Below are 14,372 nucleotides of genomic sequence, written 5' to 3'. Positions count from 1 at the left end.
CGGGAGCGCGAGGCAGGAGGATGAGAAATTCAGAACCATCAGGTACACAGGGAGTTAGAAGACAGCCTGGGATGCAGAAGAGCTTGATTCAAAAAGAAAGAGAGAGAGAGAGAGAGAGAGAGAGAGAGAGAGAGACCGAGACCAGAAAACAGCCGCAAAATCTGTTCACTCTTATCTCCTCCCACACAGAAAAAGCACTCAGTGCAACCGCAAAAACAAAGATTAAGTTTATCGTTCCATCCCGAGTTGGAACCACTGGGACCGGGGAGGAGGACCTCGAGACAGAACTTCCCAGCCCCGCCCCGTTAGCCCGGAGGACTAGAAGCGCGGAAGCCAGGTCGCCGCACTTCCGGTGTCCCGTTTCGCTCGCCACACTTCCTGTTGATCCCTGCGGCGGGGGGCCGGGCCGAGGGGCGGGCCGCCAGGCTCAGGGCAGGCGCGGGCGGGGAGCTGAGCCTCCAGTCCCCGGAGCGCCCTGCGTCCCTGGCCTCGAGTCCCGCGCTCCGCCGCCGCCGCCGCCGCCGCCGAGCCATGCCCGCCGTGGACAAGCTCCTGCTGGAGGAGGCGCTGCAGGACAGCCCCCAGGTACCGCTGGGGAGGTCGGGGGCCTCGCTGTCCGCCTCCCGGGAGTTAGGACAGGAAAGTTTTTAAAGAGTCTGGTGCAGGAGAAGATGCCATCGCTGTGCGCAAAGGCACTGCTGGTACCACCGATTCCAAGAGAATGGAATGGGAAGCAGAGAAAGCCTGGAACGTCGACCCAGGCCTCCCTTTGGCACTTTTTCTAGTGGTGAAGAGAAAATTAACTTTGGCCTCATTTGAGCCACGGGGTGGTGGTGGTGTGTGCGGGTGTGTGTGGGGGGGGGACTTCGTTAGCGTCGTGGAGATGTGAATCAAGTCGTTTGAGCTGGAGAGTGAAAACTGGCAGGCGGAGCCGAGTGTCGTTGGTTCAGAATTCAGCACGCCTTTCTCCAGGGAGCCACTGTTCCCTTAACCTCCTGTCCTCTTCCTAGCTTTTCTGATACAGCATCCCTAGCTTAGTTAACTAAATACGTTTATCCCCTGGCGTCTCTGTCCCTAAAATGTTAGAAAGGATTAAACTGTTCTTTTACAGTTTCTCCCCTCCTTCTGGTCTCCTTCCTTTTTTCCTCCTGAGTTAATTGCGCCTCCCAGATGAAGTTCTGACGGTCTCACCTGCGCTTCTGGCCCTCTCCCTTGAAGGGGAAATCAAAAGGGGCAGTGTGCACCTGTGTCCTGAGCTCGTTTCTTTGTGATTGTCCTCAGGCAGGATGTGATTATTACTCCCAAGTAAGCTGTGATTATTACTCCCAGTACTTGGTTTTTGATACAAGGTCTTACTAAGGTAGCCGTCCGTAGCTGGCCTGAAACTTGCTTTGTAGACCAGGCTAGCCTTGAACTGCCATCTTGAGTGCTGAGATTACAGGTGGGCGCTCTCACGCCTAGTCTAATTTTTTTTTATTGATTTGTTTTTTTGTTGTTGTTGTTGTTGTTGTTTGCTTTTTATAGATTGGCATCTATTGTGCTAACTTTTGGCGGCCTCTTTGTACAGTGCCGGTTGTCAGGTGTTTGGTTTGGACCACAGCCTGTGGTGGGAGAGGCATTTCAGTCTTCCCCACCTGCTTTAAGAATCTGAACTTGACCAAAAAAAAAAAAAAAAAAAAAAAAAAAGAATCTGAACTTGAGCAGGTGGAAGTCATGATCATCATGGTTAGGAATAGAGATCTCCATTCGCTTTGTATTCGGGGACGCTGAAGGTCAACCATAGACTGCTTTCCTAGCCAGCCGTGGCAATGGTTGAGCCAGGCTGTCCTTGTGCACGTGACCCAGGGTAGTGTTCCAGGTTGTCACACGAGTGGGTGTGTTCTGTTTCTGAGTGGCATAAAGGATGCACTCGGTTTCTGGAGACACAGAAAGACACCGGCAACGAGTCTGGAGACCTGGGTTGCAGTTCTGGCTCAATTTTCTCATCTGCAGAAACTACAGGAGACAAGGGATGTGGAGCTGATGGTCTTGAAGGTGGTGGAGCAGTTTAAAATTATATCCTATCTATGTGATCTACAACTTTGAGCTGAGGGGGGGATGTTTAGAGACATTGTCATTCTTATCTGGCATTTTAAAAAATTTTTTTAACACTTTTTTCTTTAGTAAAGGCTTATTAGATAGTTGGCTTCCCTGCAAAGTTATAAAGTTCTTATTTAATTTGGCCACTTGTTTTGTTGTCTTTCTTCTAAGGAATATTTTTTTATTCCTTAATAATTTCACATATTTACAGTGTATCTTTATCATATCCCCTTCTTCCCCCTCCCCTTTCTCCAGACATCCCCTCCAGCCTGTTTCCCACCCATTTTCCTGTTCTCCCCCCCATAACACACAAAATCTAATGACTGCTTTCCTCATATGCATGGGTGTGTCTGGGCATCCAGTGGAACCAGGGTGACCTCCCAGCAGCCACACCCCCAAAGAAAACTGACTGTCCCAGAAGCCAACAGCAGCCAGCTTCTCAGCTGAGGGTGGGGCCTCTGGGTGCCTCCATTTGATGCTGGGATGTTGGCTGGCGTTATCTTGTGGAGGTGACCACATTGCTGTGAGTTCATGAGCTGGAGGGCCGAGTGTGTCCAGAAGAAGCCTTCCACAACACTGCCCCTCATTCTCTCCACCCCCCTCTTCTGCGACATTTCCTGATCCTTCCTATAGACGTGTGTGGCTGTGGGCATGTGTACGTGGAGGTCAGAGTACAGTTTGTGGAAATCGCTTCTCTCCTTCCACGACGTGGGTTCCAAGGATTGATTGCAGGTTGTTAGACTTGGTGACAAGTGCCCTTACACGTTGAGCCACCTGTTGGAATCTGTCATTGCTGTTGAGACTGGTTCTCTCCTCTCTGGGCTTCTGAGTGTGGCTGTGTGGGAGAGAAGCTAGCTTTAGGGTCTTTCACAGTCCTCAGAGCTCGGCTGTCACTGGTTTCTGTGTAGCCTGTGCAGGACGGCAGCCCTCCTCCCAGGAGACCCAGAGGCGTGGAACTGAGTACCGCTGAAACCGTTTCTTTCTTTTTATGTGAAAGAATTAAACAAGAGCGAATGCCTTGTCCAACCTCTTGGCTTCTGTGGGCTCCATTATCATCTCCAAAGTTTACACTGGAGAGTTGCAAAAAGAAAAAAAATTGCAGAAATCTGAATGAGTTAAGAATGCTTGTAATTGTGTATTGAGTTGCATTCATGTCTCTCTTGGGTTATGGGCTGAACATGGATCGTACATGGCATATGCCCGGTACTACATGCTTTTCATTCACGCACTCAGACTTTCCAGCAGTCTCGAGATCACTTAGTAAGATGGAGGAGGGGCGGAGAAACCAAATGTGTACACTAAAGAAGTGCAGGCAGCGGAGTAAAGGGTTTTGTTTATGTGGTGCAGGGGAGTGAGCCGGGCCTTAGCATGCCAACCTGGGGGACTGTTTAAGTTAGCCCTGTTCCCTAGCACCTGGCTTTCTATGATGCAAAATATTGATTCACAAGGAGAGGAAAAAGATACTGAGATCCCATGAGCTGTTTGTTTCTTCTTGGTGGAGGCGGAAGAGTTAGGAGGTTGCTTGGATAACCTGGTTACACAGGACATAGTGAATAGGAAGCTTTTGTATTTGAACCTAATTGCCCCAAGCACTGCATAGAAGTTGATGGGTCTTGGATATGACGGTTTGATTCCTGTTCCTCAGCGTGCAGGTTTGCATGCTGTATTGCAAAACTAGTATTGGTGTATATATTCATTCTGCTGATCACTGGTGCATGAGTATTTGGAGCGTGAAGAGACGTGTCCCCATCTCTGTCTGTGAGCCTTTGCCCGGCTGGCCAGGCTCTGGTAGCTGCTGGAAACATGACCATCAACTAGATAGGCCTATCTGCCCTTGACTGGCTACGGTCTGTTCCTGGGGCAGATAAGCGGCTGTTCCGGGACAGTGTGAGTCCTGCTGTAATAGATAGGGACAGAGGCATAGCCCGGAGCCCCAGCAGCACACCCTGCACCCTTCTTTAGGGTCTTACTCTCCCATGTTGTATGCGACACGATTTCCCAGTGAGGTGGGATGAAGTACTGCTTCATCCTTGGTGTTGTGGGTTGAGCTGTGTTTCTTTGGCAGTAGGTATAGCGGAAACAGAGATGAAAGACTTGGTTCTGAGGTCGTGCCGCGGCCCAGCTGGGCGCAGTCCTCCTCAGCAATCAGAGCATTCTTTATCTCAGTGAGATGCTTCCAAACACGCCCGGTTTTGTGTGGCTTCATTGTAGAGCGGGTTTGTCCCATATCTCTGTGAACAGCACATTTTTCTATTCGTCGTCGTTCTGTTAAGATGTTTCTCTCCCTACACCAAATTAGGGGGATAAACATCTTTGTTTAACTTACATTTTAAAGAAACAAAGTATGGGCGCTTTGAAATTGGGTGCTTACACAATTGTGTGCTATTGAGAATGTCAGGGCTGTTTGGTTAGGTAACACCCGGATGTTTACTCTAAGGTAAAGGAATGCTGTGGAGCAGAGACCAGGCCCACAGAGTGCTTGGTCTTGCTTGTCTGGCTGCAGACATTCCCCTAGAATGTAGGCTTGTAGAAAGGATGGAGTCAGACCCTGAGCCTGCCACTTACCGGGGCTTTTCTTCAGCCTCTGAGCCTTGGTGTGCGTGCGCATAACATGAGAATGAAAACAGCTCCTCAGCTGAGCTGTTCTGAAGAGTAAACAGCATATGTCAAGCGTGACCGTGTACCACGGTGGCTCCCTAGCTGAGTGACATTACTGTCTGCACACAGTGCACACCCCTGTTGGACCCGTGTGTGAGACTTTGAGCATCTGGCGTACCTTTCCTGACACATCCATTCTGTGTGTCAGGGCATTCCTCTCTCCGCCTGTACATTGGGCACAGCGGATGCTGATGTTGTGTGTAGCAGAGCGGTCCCTTGGGAACTGGGCGTTCTTTACCGGGCATGATCACTGTCCGCTTTAGTCCAGTGCCCAGATGGTTAAAACAGGGCAGGACCATGATGCAGTTCTCTGACAGTTCCTGGAGGTGAGCAATAGAAAGTGGGATGATCCAGCTGGGCCACGGTGGCGCACACCTTTAATCTCAGCTCCCGGAAAGCAGAGGCAGACAGATCTCTGTGAGTTCGAGGCCACCCTGGTCTACAGAGTGAGTTCCAGGACAGCTAAGGCTACACAGGGAAGCCCTGCCCTGAAAACAAAACACACAAGGAAAGAGAGGTAGTCAAAGAGAATCCAGCTCCAGTCCTCCTGTGTCTTGGGCTGTCCCCACAGAGCACACCCAGTGATGAGACTCTTGATGCTGCTGGCGGCACGGTCCTTGCAGTGGACCCGATTTATGTCTCAGCCGGACCAGCTTTGGGAGGTCCTCATAGTTACTTTAATTGTCAGTGTGACACAGCAAGAGTCAGCTAATTGTTCTTCAGGTTGGTCTTGACTATTAATTGATGTGGGCGGGTCCAGCGCATGGGTGGGGAAGGGCACCCGGGCTAAGGAAACTCTGTAGCATGAGCCCAAGAGTGAGCAGTAAGTGTTCCTCTGTGGTTTCTGCTGAAGCTCCTGCCCTGACTTCCCTCAGTGTTGTAAGTGTGACGTATAAGGAAGCTAGAACAGAGATGGGACACCCTGAGCCCCAGCTTCAGCTCCTGTAAAGCAAGCGCAATGTGACCACGGTATCTGATTATGAAGCTGTTGCGTTAGTGTCAAATGTCCCGTGCCTATCAGTGTCTGATCCAAGGAGTTCCCCTGGAGTTCTTCCTGCTGACTTTGTAGGAGACGGTTGTGCATCCCTCCTCTTCCAGCCATCTCTCATCTTTATTTTATTCCTTGGAGTATAAAGAGAAAACATTAGGATTCAGCTAAATGAACAAGTAATAATTTTAAAAATTAAAATCTCCATAATCTAGTTGTATCGCTTCTTGTGTCCCCAGGCATGCCGTTTATAGTAAGAAGGGTGTTTGGATCTTTGTAAGCTCTGTGGGACCCTGCTGCATTGGATCACGAACACACAGGCAACCGCACTGTTGGAAGGCACCCTTAGATATGAACACACAGGCAACCGCACTGTTGGATCACACCCTTAGATATGCACACGGCTGTAGCATTCAGATGAAGCCACCTTTTAAAGCTCTGAGCACCAGCTGTGAGCACCCCCCACATCACAGCGTCCTCGAGACCCTGATGTCACTTTCGTCCCCACAGTCCTCTGGCCAGGGCTTCAGCACACATGGTCTGAGAGCAGAGAGGCAGGTGCCATAAATGCTGAGCGCAGGTCACCATTTTAATAACCAAACATGACACTTTCAGGAGCTGCCATTTTTCCTCCTGATGGTCATCCGTCTGGATTATGACATCTGGTGGGTCATAGCAGTGATACTTATTCACACAGAACAGAAAGGTAAAGAAAATCTGTGCGTATGATCTATTTAGCGGTGTGTCACTTGACGCCGTCTTTGTTTATACCTGGTATCGGTGCATCTCCTGCTCTGGGTCTGAATTTTAGGAAGTTTGCAGAACTCTTCTGGCATGAGCCGTCTGCCGTGAGAGCACCCGTCCTCATGGAGATCTGTGTACAAAACTGTCTTATGTTTCACGGTTCATTGCCTGTGATCCCTTCACTTTATGTTTGACCGGGAAGACCCAGGGCAAAGAAGAATAAGCCCCCACCCAGCTTGTGAGAAAAGTCAAGAGTAGGCCTGGTGGGGAGAAGCAAAGATCCCAATGCCAGGTCCTTACTCTAGTCCCTCAGAGTGTCTGGGTCAGGGAGCTCTGGTCCTGGTAGGTGGTGCCCTAGCAGCAGGGAGACCCCAAGAGTGGCAGAACATAGTGGCCACACAGACCACTTCTGACCTTATTTTAGCTTAGATGGCTTAGAAAAAGAAGGAATTGAAATTCATTTGCAAGAAAGTGATGAGCAATAATGGTTTGCAAAGCGCTCTGTGTGTGACCTCACTGTCGGCTTCCATTTCCTGCTTCTTCTCGTTGGCTATTGACCACTGTTGCAAATTCACATATGTGAACAGATCTCTGTTACATGATGCCATAAGTCTGTTCGCACACCACCCAGCGTGTAAAGATTCCACTAGGGCTCAGGGTGTGTCACTCACTGTGTGGGAGCGTGGCAGGAACTACCCTCTAGTGTCCACACACTGTGTGTGAGTGTGGCAGGAACTACCCTCTAGTGTGTCACACACTGTGTGAGTATGGCAGGAACTACCCTCTAGTGTCCACACACTGTGTGTGAGTGTGTCAGGAACTACCCTGTAGTGTGTCACACACTGTGTGAATGTGGCAGGAACTGCCCTCTAGGCACTTCTGCCCTCAGGACTGAGCTCTTCCTGAGAGAAGGGGCCAGCATAATGGTTGCCACTTGAGTTGTACACCAAGAGCTTCTACCACTGGGCCAGGACATTTGCGATACTTGGCCATGAGTTTAAAAAGTTCTACTACCCTCTCCCTCCCCACCCCTACAGAATCTGACCGTGTGCTATCTTAAGAGGAAACAGTGGCAGTCTGCAGGGTACCCTGGGCTGCAGACACCCGCACAGCTGGTGGTGGTGGCTGTGCTGGGTGACCAGCCCGGTGCTCGGCGCTATGGGACTCATGTTCCCTGAGTGGACTGGAAGGAGAGGCTGTCCTTCCCGACACTGGTTGCTGAGTGGACTTGTGCATGGGTAGGCACTGAGGTCAGCACAGACAATTGTCTTTCGTGGTTTCCTGCGGTGTTGAGCGAGAGCCAGGGCCTAGGGTGGAGCAGATGCTCTCCACTGGGCTGCACGCCTAGTCTGTGGGAATGGGCTCTCTCTCCTGGTCCTGAGCAGGTGTTGTCTGCTTGTTCCTGCTCTGTTGTGGGAAGGACGAGAGCAGAGTTCACCAGACAGATACTGTCCTGTGCTCAATGTGTCCCTCCCTCCTTCCTAGCTGTCGCTGAGAGTAAGATTAACCCCTTCTTCTCTTCCTGCAGACGCGCTCCTTGCTGAGTGTATTTGAGGAAGATGCTGGCACCCTCACAGACTACACCAACCAGCTGCTGCAGGCCATGCAACGTGTCTATGGAGCACAGGTATGCCGTTCACCCTTCTCTGAAAAGTTTGAGTCTGAAAAGAAATCTCACGTAAAATTTTGCAATAAAACCAGAGGCCGAGAAAATGGCTTAGTGAAGACCTGAGGTGGAACCCCAGAACCCATCTAACGGAGCTGGGCATGGTATTGGGCTAGTGTCTGCCCAGTGTTTGTGGGTACAGACAGGCAGACCCCTAATCTGTGAGCTCCGAGGGAGAGACCATCTCAGGAAGGGAATGGCTTCTAAGGGAGGAACAGGAGATTGAGCTCTGGCCTCTGTGGACCTGTTCACATGTGTGTGTGTGTGTGTGTATATATATATATATATATGTATATATATATGTACCCCCATGCACGAACATGTTCACACACATGTGTATGTACCCCCATGCACGAACATGTTTGCACACATGTATAGATATGTACCCCTTGCATGAACATGTTCACACACATATATGTACCCCCATGCACGAACATGTTTGCACACATGTATAGATATGTACCCCTTGCATGAACATGTTCACATATCAGAATTGTTTTTCTTACTTTCCTTCTCGGAAAACCAAGGAGTCTTATTTCCTTTGAGACAGAGTTGGGGTCTTCCTGTAGCCTGCACAGGAGAGGACCCACATAACTGCTTTTGATTTTCTTTTGACTCCAACCCCAAAGGGAGACACTGGTGTCCGCTCTCCCCACTGTGAATGAGTGAGCTCAGTGTATCGATGCCATTTGTTTTTCTCGTTATTGGGCAGTCTTGGATGTCAGTGTGGGAGGGCAGAAATGGCTTTTCAAAGGCTTTCCTCTGAAGATGGGGGTGCCTCTTTGTTTTGAGGAACAAACATCTCGACTTGCAAATCCATGCAAAAATAATTTGCTGAGTAGCAAAAGCAAATCTCTTTACAAACAAGAACCGCCTCACGTGTCGCTTTCTAAGGAAGATGTGAGTCACTGACATACAGAATTGTTACTCATCAGAGTATCAGTAACAGTAGTTTCCAGTGACCCTAAATCTGTATGTGCTTACATTCCTTTCGCTCTTTGATGATTTGAACGGTATAAATGCCACAGGCAGCCATGTATAGCTAGTGGGGCCAGCAAGATGGCTCAGAGGGTCATGGTACCTACCACCAGGCTGGACAGTCTAAATTCCATTCCCAGAACTGACATGGTAGAACAAGAAAACCAACTCTTACCGGTTGTTCTCTGACCCCCGCGCGTGTGCTTGGCATGCACAGCCACACATGAATGCACATCCATACACAAAAGGAAGCAATAAAGTACAATTTAAAATAGATTTGTATATAGTCATTAGTCAGTATCCGCCATAAGAGCCCTAGTCTTAGCCTTTAGAGAACTTAAAGGGCCAGGAGACAGACAATTGCTGTTGAACGTGGGAAGGCCTAGGAGGAGGCTCACCTGACTCCTTCCCTTCTTCCTCTCTTCTCTTCTCTTCTTTGTTTGAGACCATGTTTCTCTGTGTAGCTCTAGCTGTCCTGGAACTTACTCTGTAGACCAGGCTGGTCTCAAACTCACAGAGATCCATCCACCGCTGCCTCTGGAGTGCTTGGGATTAAAGGTGTTTGCCACCACTACCCGGCCTCTTCTTTATTTTCTGAGACAGGTTCTTAGTGACCCAGGTTGGCCTGGAGCTCAGTGTGTAGCTGATGATCCTCCTGCCTCTGTCTCCCAGACACATGCCAGCACACCCAGCTCACAGTTCCCTCTTGAAGCACAAGCTCTGGAGGGGCCATGGGGTGCTGGAGTAAGGGACAAGTCTAGATGGTTCAGAGCCAGCGTCAGGGCTAGAGAGATAGACTCACAAACTGCAGGATCAGGCCAGAATAACTTAGTAAACAGAAAGTGTGTTTGCTGGTGGGACACACTGTTGTGTGGGCCTCTGAGTTTGAAGCCAGCTCGGGCTACTTGGTGAGACGCTGCCTCAAAACAAAGTGTTTGTTGCAGCCCTAGGCTTTGAACCTGGGCCTTGAGGCGTGCTAGGCTGCCCAGCCCCGTTCCCAGGCCGCAGACCTAGTCTGGCGTTCAGGAGAGCTTTGTACTTGTCTGTGATCGTCGGCCCTCATTTGTTTTGATGAGCCTTTCAGAACGTGGGAACATGAGGACTTTTCTACGATTTTCCTTGTTGACTTATTTTGAATGTTTTTGTAGTTTTCTCTGAGTATTCCAGATTTATACAATAGGGGAAAAATTGGCCGTACTTACCTCTGACCTCCTTGTTTGCTATTTAGTGACTTTGAATGCTGCCGTTAAACGGCCCTGCCTCCTCTTTAACGCTCCCAAGCTCTGAGACCTCCATGGCTCCGTGTCTCCCACTTGCAGGACCTCTGCCCTGCTCTCCACGACTGTCATAGCCATTGGCTGCCGAGTCCAAACACTTCCTACCGCATTTTTTTCTTCTAGGCCAGAATTGTGGCTCAGTGTGCCAAAATTAAGTAGGTCTTGCATACCAAGAGGCTGGGCTGGGCTTTTAACTCGGAGCACATGGCCGTCATGTGGTCTGTCCTCCGGCCACAGCCCTCCTCCCTGCTGGCTGCTGCAGAGCTGCGGAAATGCCCTGGCCAGCTGGCCAGCAGCATCCAGACGGGCACGGGCAGGCCGTGACTTTTCAGGTCACTGGAAGGACCGAGATGTGTTTTGCTTGCTTTGATATGTGTATATTTTAAGTTAGTAATATTCTGTTTTCATTCTGTCCATTCCCCTGCCCCCAGCTCTTTTGGTTTTATTTCATGTTATTCCTTAAATATTTTATACTTAAATATATTGAATTATATTAGAGTTTGATTTTTTTTAAACCAAGACATAGTTTTTCACTATTACGTTTTTAAAGTAGTTTCATGTGGCCGGTAAGACACAGGTATTTTTAATCAGCCTGCTGGGTACACTTCGGATTCTGCTCAATGAGTGTCCTCTGGGCTTGGTTTAGAAGGAGGAAGAGCAAGAAAAGATAGAGAGGGTGAGTTTAAAGTTGATGTCTCAGAACAGAAAGCTAGAAGCCTTGACTGGGAATCGGGACAGGAGTTGTTCCCTGGGTAGAGACACTTTCCGTATGCCATGTGAGCACAGACTAATTTAGAGAAAGGCCAGGGATCTTTGGGAACATAAAAGGACTCTGAAGTTAATGTTGACATTAAGTATGACCTCAGGAATGAAAGAGCAAGCGGGTGTCTAACATAAAGAAATGGCTGTCATGTATTGGATTTATAAACCGTGTCCTCTTTATCTTTACTAATATTAATTACATCGTAGACCATGTTATGTGCTAGACTTCAATAAATGTACCTGTTTATACCTTAGCCTTCTATCCTGTAATCAGATACGGTTTCTATGGCTTATAAAATACTGAAAGGTGCCGTCCTGTAGAGGAGAATTTGTAGAGGTTTATAGTCGGGCCCTAACACACTAGTTTACAGTTGGGTCCTAACACACTAGTTTATAGTCGGGCCCTAACACACTAGTTTACAGTTGGGTCCTAACACACTAGTTTATAGTCGGGCCCTAACACACTAGTTTACAGTCGGGTCCTAACACACTAGTTTATAGTCGGGCCCTAACACACTAGTTTACAGTCGGGCCCTAACACACTAGTTTGATAATGACATGATTAGCTAGTTCTTTCTTTGTTTGTTTTTTAATTATATACCCAGTAGAACAGAATGCCCTCTTTGAAGGTTAGGATACGAATTATCTAAGTTACAGACATTGTATAAATAAAATCAGGTGTGTGCACACGCACTGCACAGTATGTATGCATAACTCCTGTTGCTATATTAACACAATGATAATGTGACAATTACAGTTTTAAAAAAGAAAAATAGAGTTCTGAGAGCTGACCCCTTACTGTGGCTGTTTGGAGGGTGTTTAGATTTCATCTGGCTTAACCTCTGAAGTGAGCTTGCATGTTAGCAAGGGGGTTGGCATCTTGGGGCAGGGGCCCGTGTGGACCCATTTTGTCTCTCAGCTGGCAGAAGAGCCGTTGCCCATGCTAGGAGTGAGCAGAGGAAGAAGAAGGCACACACCCTTCATACTAGCGAGCAAAAGCTGGTTGCTTAGGACTCTGTGCTGCTTTTCAGTACCGGACAAGTGTTCAGAATGCCTGAGGTGCCCAGACAAGAACATAAAGACGTCTGTGCGGTTTCTCTGGCACACATTTGGCATACAACAAATTTGATACGGTACTTGCTTTAAATCTGTGCGTCTGATAATTGTTTCTTTCCTAAATATGTTTAAAGTTATTTTTTTATTTTTATTTTTTACCACTGGACTCAGGCTTAGGAGAGAGCTGTTTAGATAGATCATCCTCTCAGCTGTCAGACAGATGGGGGCTCTGGCCGTGGCCAGGAAGGCCGTCTGTTGCTAGGGTAGTGAAACTGGCGGTTCTCAGTACCGGCCCTTTCTCCTCTAGCGGAAGACGAGCCGCTCTGGTTGGTGGCTTTGGTCTAGGGCGGTGTCTTAATAAATTAGATAAAGTTTTTAAGAGTGTGGGTGTCGGATCTCCTGGAGCTGGAGTTAAAGAGGTTGAGAGCCCCCTGCATGGGTGCTGGGTGTCAAACTCCTGTCCTCTGCAAGAAGAGCAAGTGCTCTTAACCGCTGACCTATCTCCAGCCCTTGGTAAGTTTCTCTTCAAAGAGACAGCCATGATAAAGCTCCTTTCTCCCCCAGCAAAGCAGGTTAATCCGGTCATCTCCCTGCAGCTGCTCCCTTTGGTTTGGGGTTTTGGCCGTTCGTTTGTTTGAGATGGGGTCTTACCATGAAGCCCTGGCCTGTGTGAAACAAAGTTGTGTACCCCACACCCAGCTCTGAAGCTGTTCTTCCTCATGCTTGAGCATAGAAATATTGCCCCCCAAACAGATCTGAAAACCGTGGGCCCTAAGAGCCTGCTTTGGATGCAGAAACAGAGTAATCTCCAGCTGAAGCAAAATGAGAGAGAAGGGGAGTGAAAATATTTAAACACTATGCAAACAGGTCAGGAGAGATGGCTTAGCAGGAAAGATGCTTGTCACCAAGCCTGATGACCTGAGTTTCATCCCCCCGAACCCATGTGTGAAAGGAAAGAACTGACCCAAAAGTTCCTTTGTCTGAGTTCCACATGCTCACATACAGACACCAAATAAATGTAGAAGAAATTGCTTCTCTTTAAGTATGTGCACACACACACACACGCACATGCACGCACACAGAGTTAGCTCTTAAGCTGAACAGGTTGCTGTGCCTGTCGGGAAGCAATGTGAGCAGGTGTCCACCTGTGACTCTGGCAGCAGAAGGTGAAGCCTGTAGGAGGCAGCCAGGCTTCTTCATTCGTTAAACACACACAAGTGTCACACCAGGTCAGGCACCGCATGTGTGTGTTCTTGTTGGGGAATATTATTTTCAGGTGTGTGACTTTTGTTTATGCTGTATTTGTTTAACTCTGTGAAGCTGTGTTACTCTGTCTAAAACACCTGATAGGCCTCTAAAACAGCCAATAGCGAGGCAGGAGCAAGGATAGGCGGGGCTGGCAGGCAGAGAATAAATAGAAGGAGAAAGGAGAGGGCAGGGGTCAGCCACACAGTATTAGCTGCTACTTAGTGATTCTTGAGTATGCCAGTTCCAACCCACAGGGAGAGCCTGGGCAGGTGCCAGCCACAGACAAGCTCCACTTACTCAAAGCAGGCACTGTTTGTGTGGCCCATGGTGGAGACCCTTTCTTCAGAGGATTCATCCACGTCCTCCTCTGGCCTTCGTGTTTTATGGCCTTTTGTGGTGCAGGCCTGTACACCAGGAGTTTTTCTCAGTTTGGTTGCAGGTGTTTAAGATTTGGAGTTTAGCTGGGTAGTGATGGTGCACACCTTTAATCCCAGCCCTCGGGAGGCAGAGGCAGGCGGATCTCTGAGTTCGAGGCCAGCCTGGTCTACAGGAGCTAGTTTAGATGAGTCTCTTGATCTTTTCACACATCAGTCATCGAATGTGTTAAGTGGTTGCTGGATGCCAAGAACTATTGCTCTGCCCCGTCTAAACAGGTGATGGGTTCTGTGTGTTCACCTGTTTCCTTGGCCCCGTGATTGCCACCTGTGATCAGCCCCAAAGGAGCAGCACTTGGGGCAGGGAAGGCAGTTGAAACCAGGACTTCGAGTGTGACTGTGTGTGACTGTACTCTGGGAGAGATGGGGTGTGACTGTGTGTGACTGTACTCTGGGAGAGATGGAGTATGACTGTGTGTGACTCTATTCTGGGAGAGATGGAGTGTGACTGTGTGGCTGTATTCTGGGAGAGATGGAGTGTG

At 48.8% G+C, this 14,372-nt stretch overlaps 1 protein-coding gene across 3 annotated transcripts in view; it reads left to right on the top strand.

The window, feature by feature from the left end:
- The first annotated feature begins 419 nt into the window (after window positions 1–419).
- The window catches only part of Appl2 (adaptor protein, phosphotyrosine interacting with PH domain and leucine zipper 2), a 41,285-nt gene continuing 27,332 nt past the window's right edge, over window positions 420–14,372 (top strand). For 2 of the 3 annotated variants that reach the window (XM_050145553.1, XM_050145552.1), the window contains exon 1: window positions 7,998–8,096. In XM_050145553.1, the coding sequence (XP_050001510.1) occupies window positions 8,073–8,096 (24 nt within the window). In that variant the 5' untranslated portion in view covers window positions 7,998–8,072. Of the gene's footprint in view, window positions 586–7,997; window positions 8,097–14,372 lie in introns of those variants that run through there. The other variant, XM_050145550.1, reaches the window with a different exon arrangement.

This window comes from Alexandromys fortis, unplaced genomic scaffold (assembly GCF_014885135.2).
Source record: "Alexandromys fortis isolate MF-2015 unplaced genomic scaffold, M_Fortis_MF-2015_v1.1 scaffold_50, whole genome shotgun sequence".
In the NCBI taxonomy this organism is placed as follows: Eukaryota; Metazoa; Chordata; class Mammalia; order Rodentia; family Cricetidae; genus Alexandromys; species Alexandromys fortis.
The sequence above is the reverse complement of the archived record's forward strand: the minus strand, read 5'-3'. Positions and strand labels throughout refer to the sequence as shown.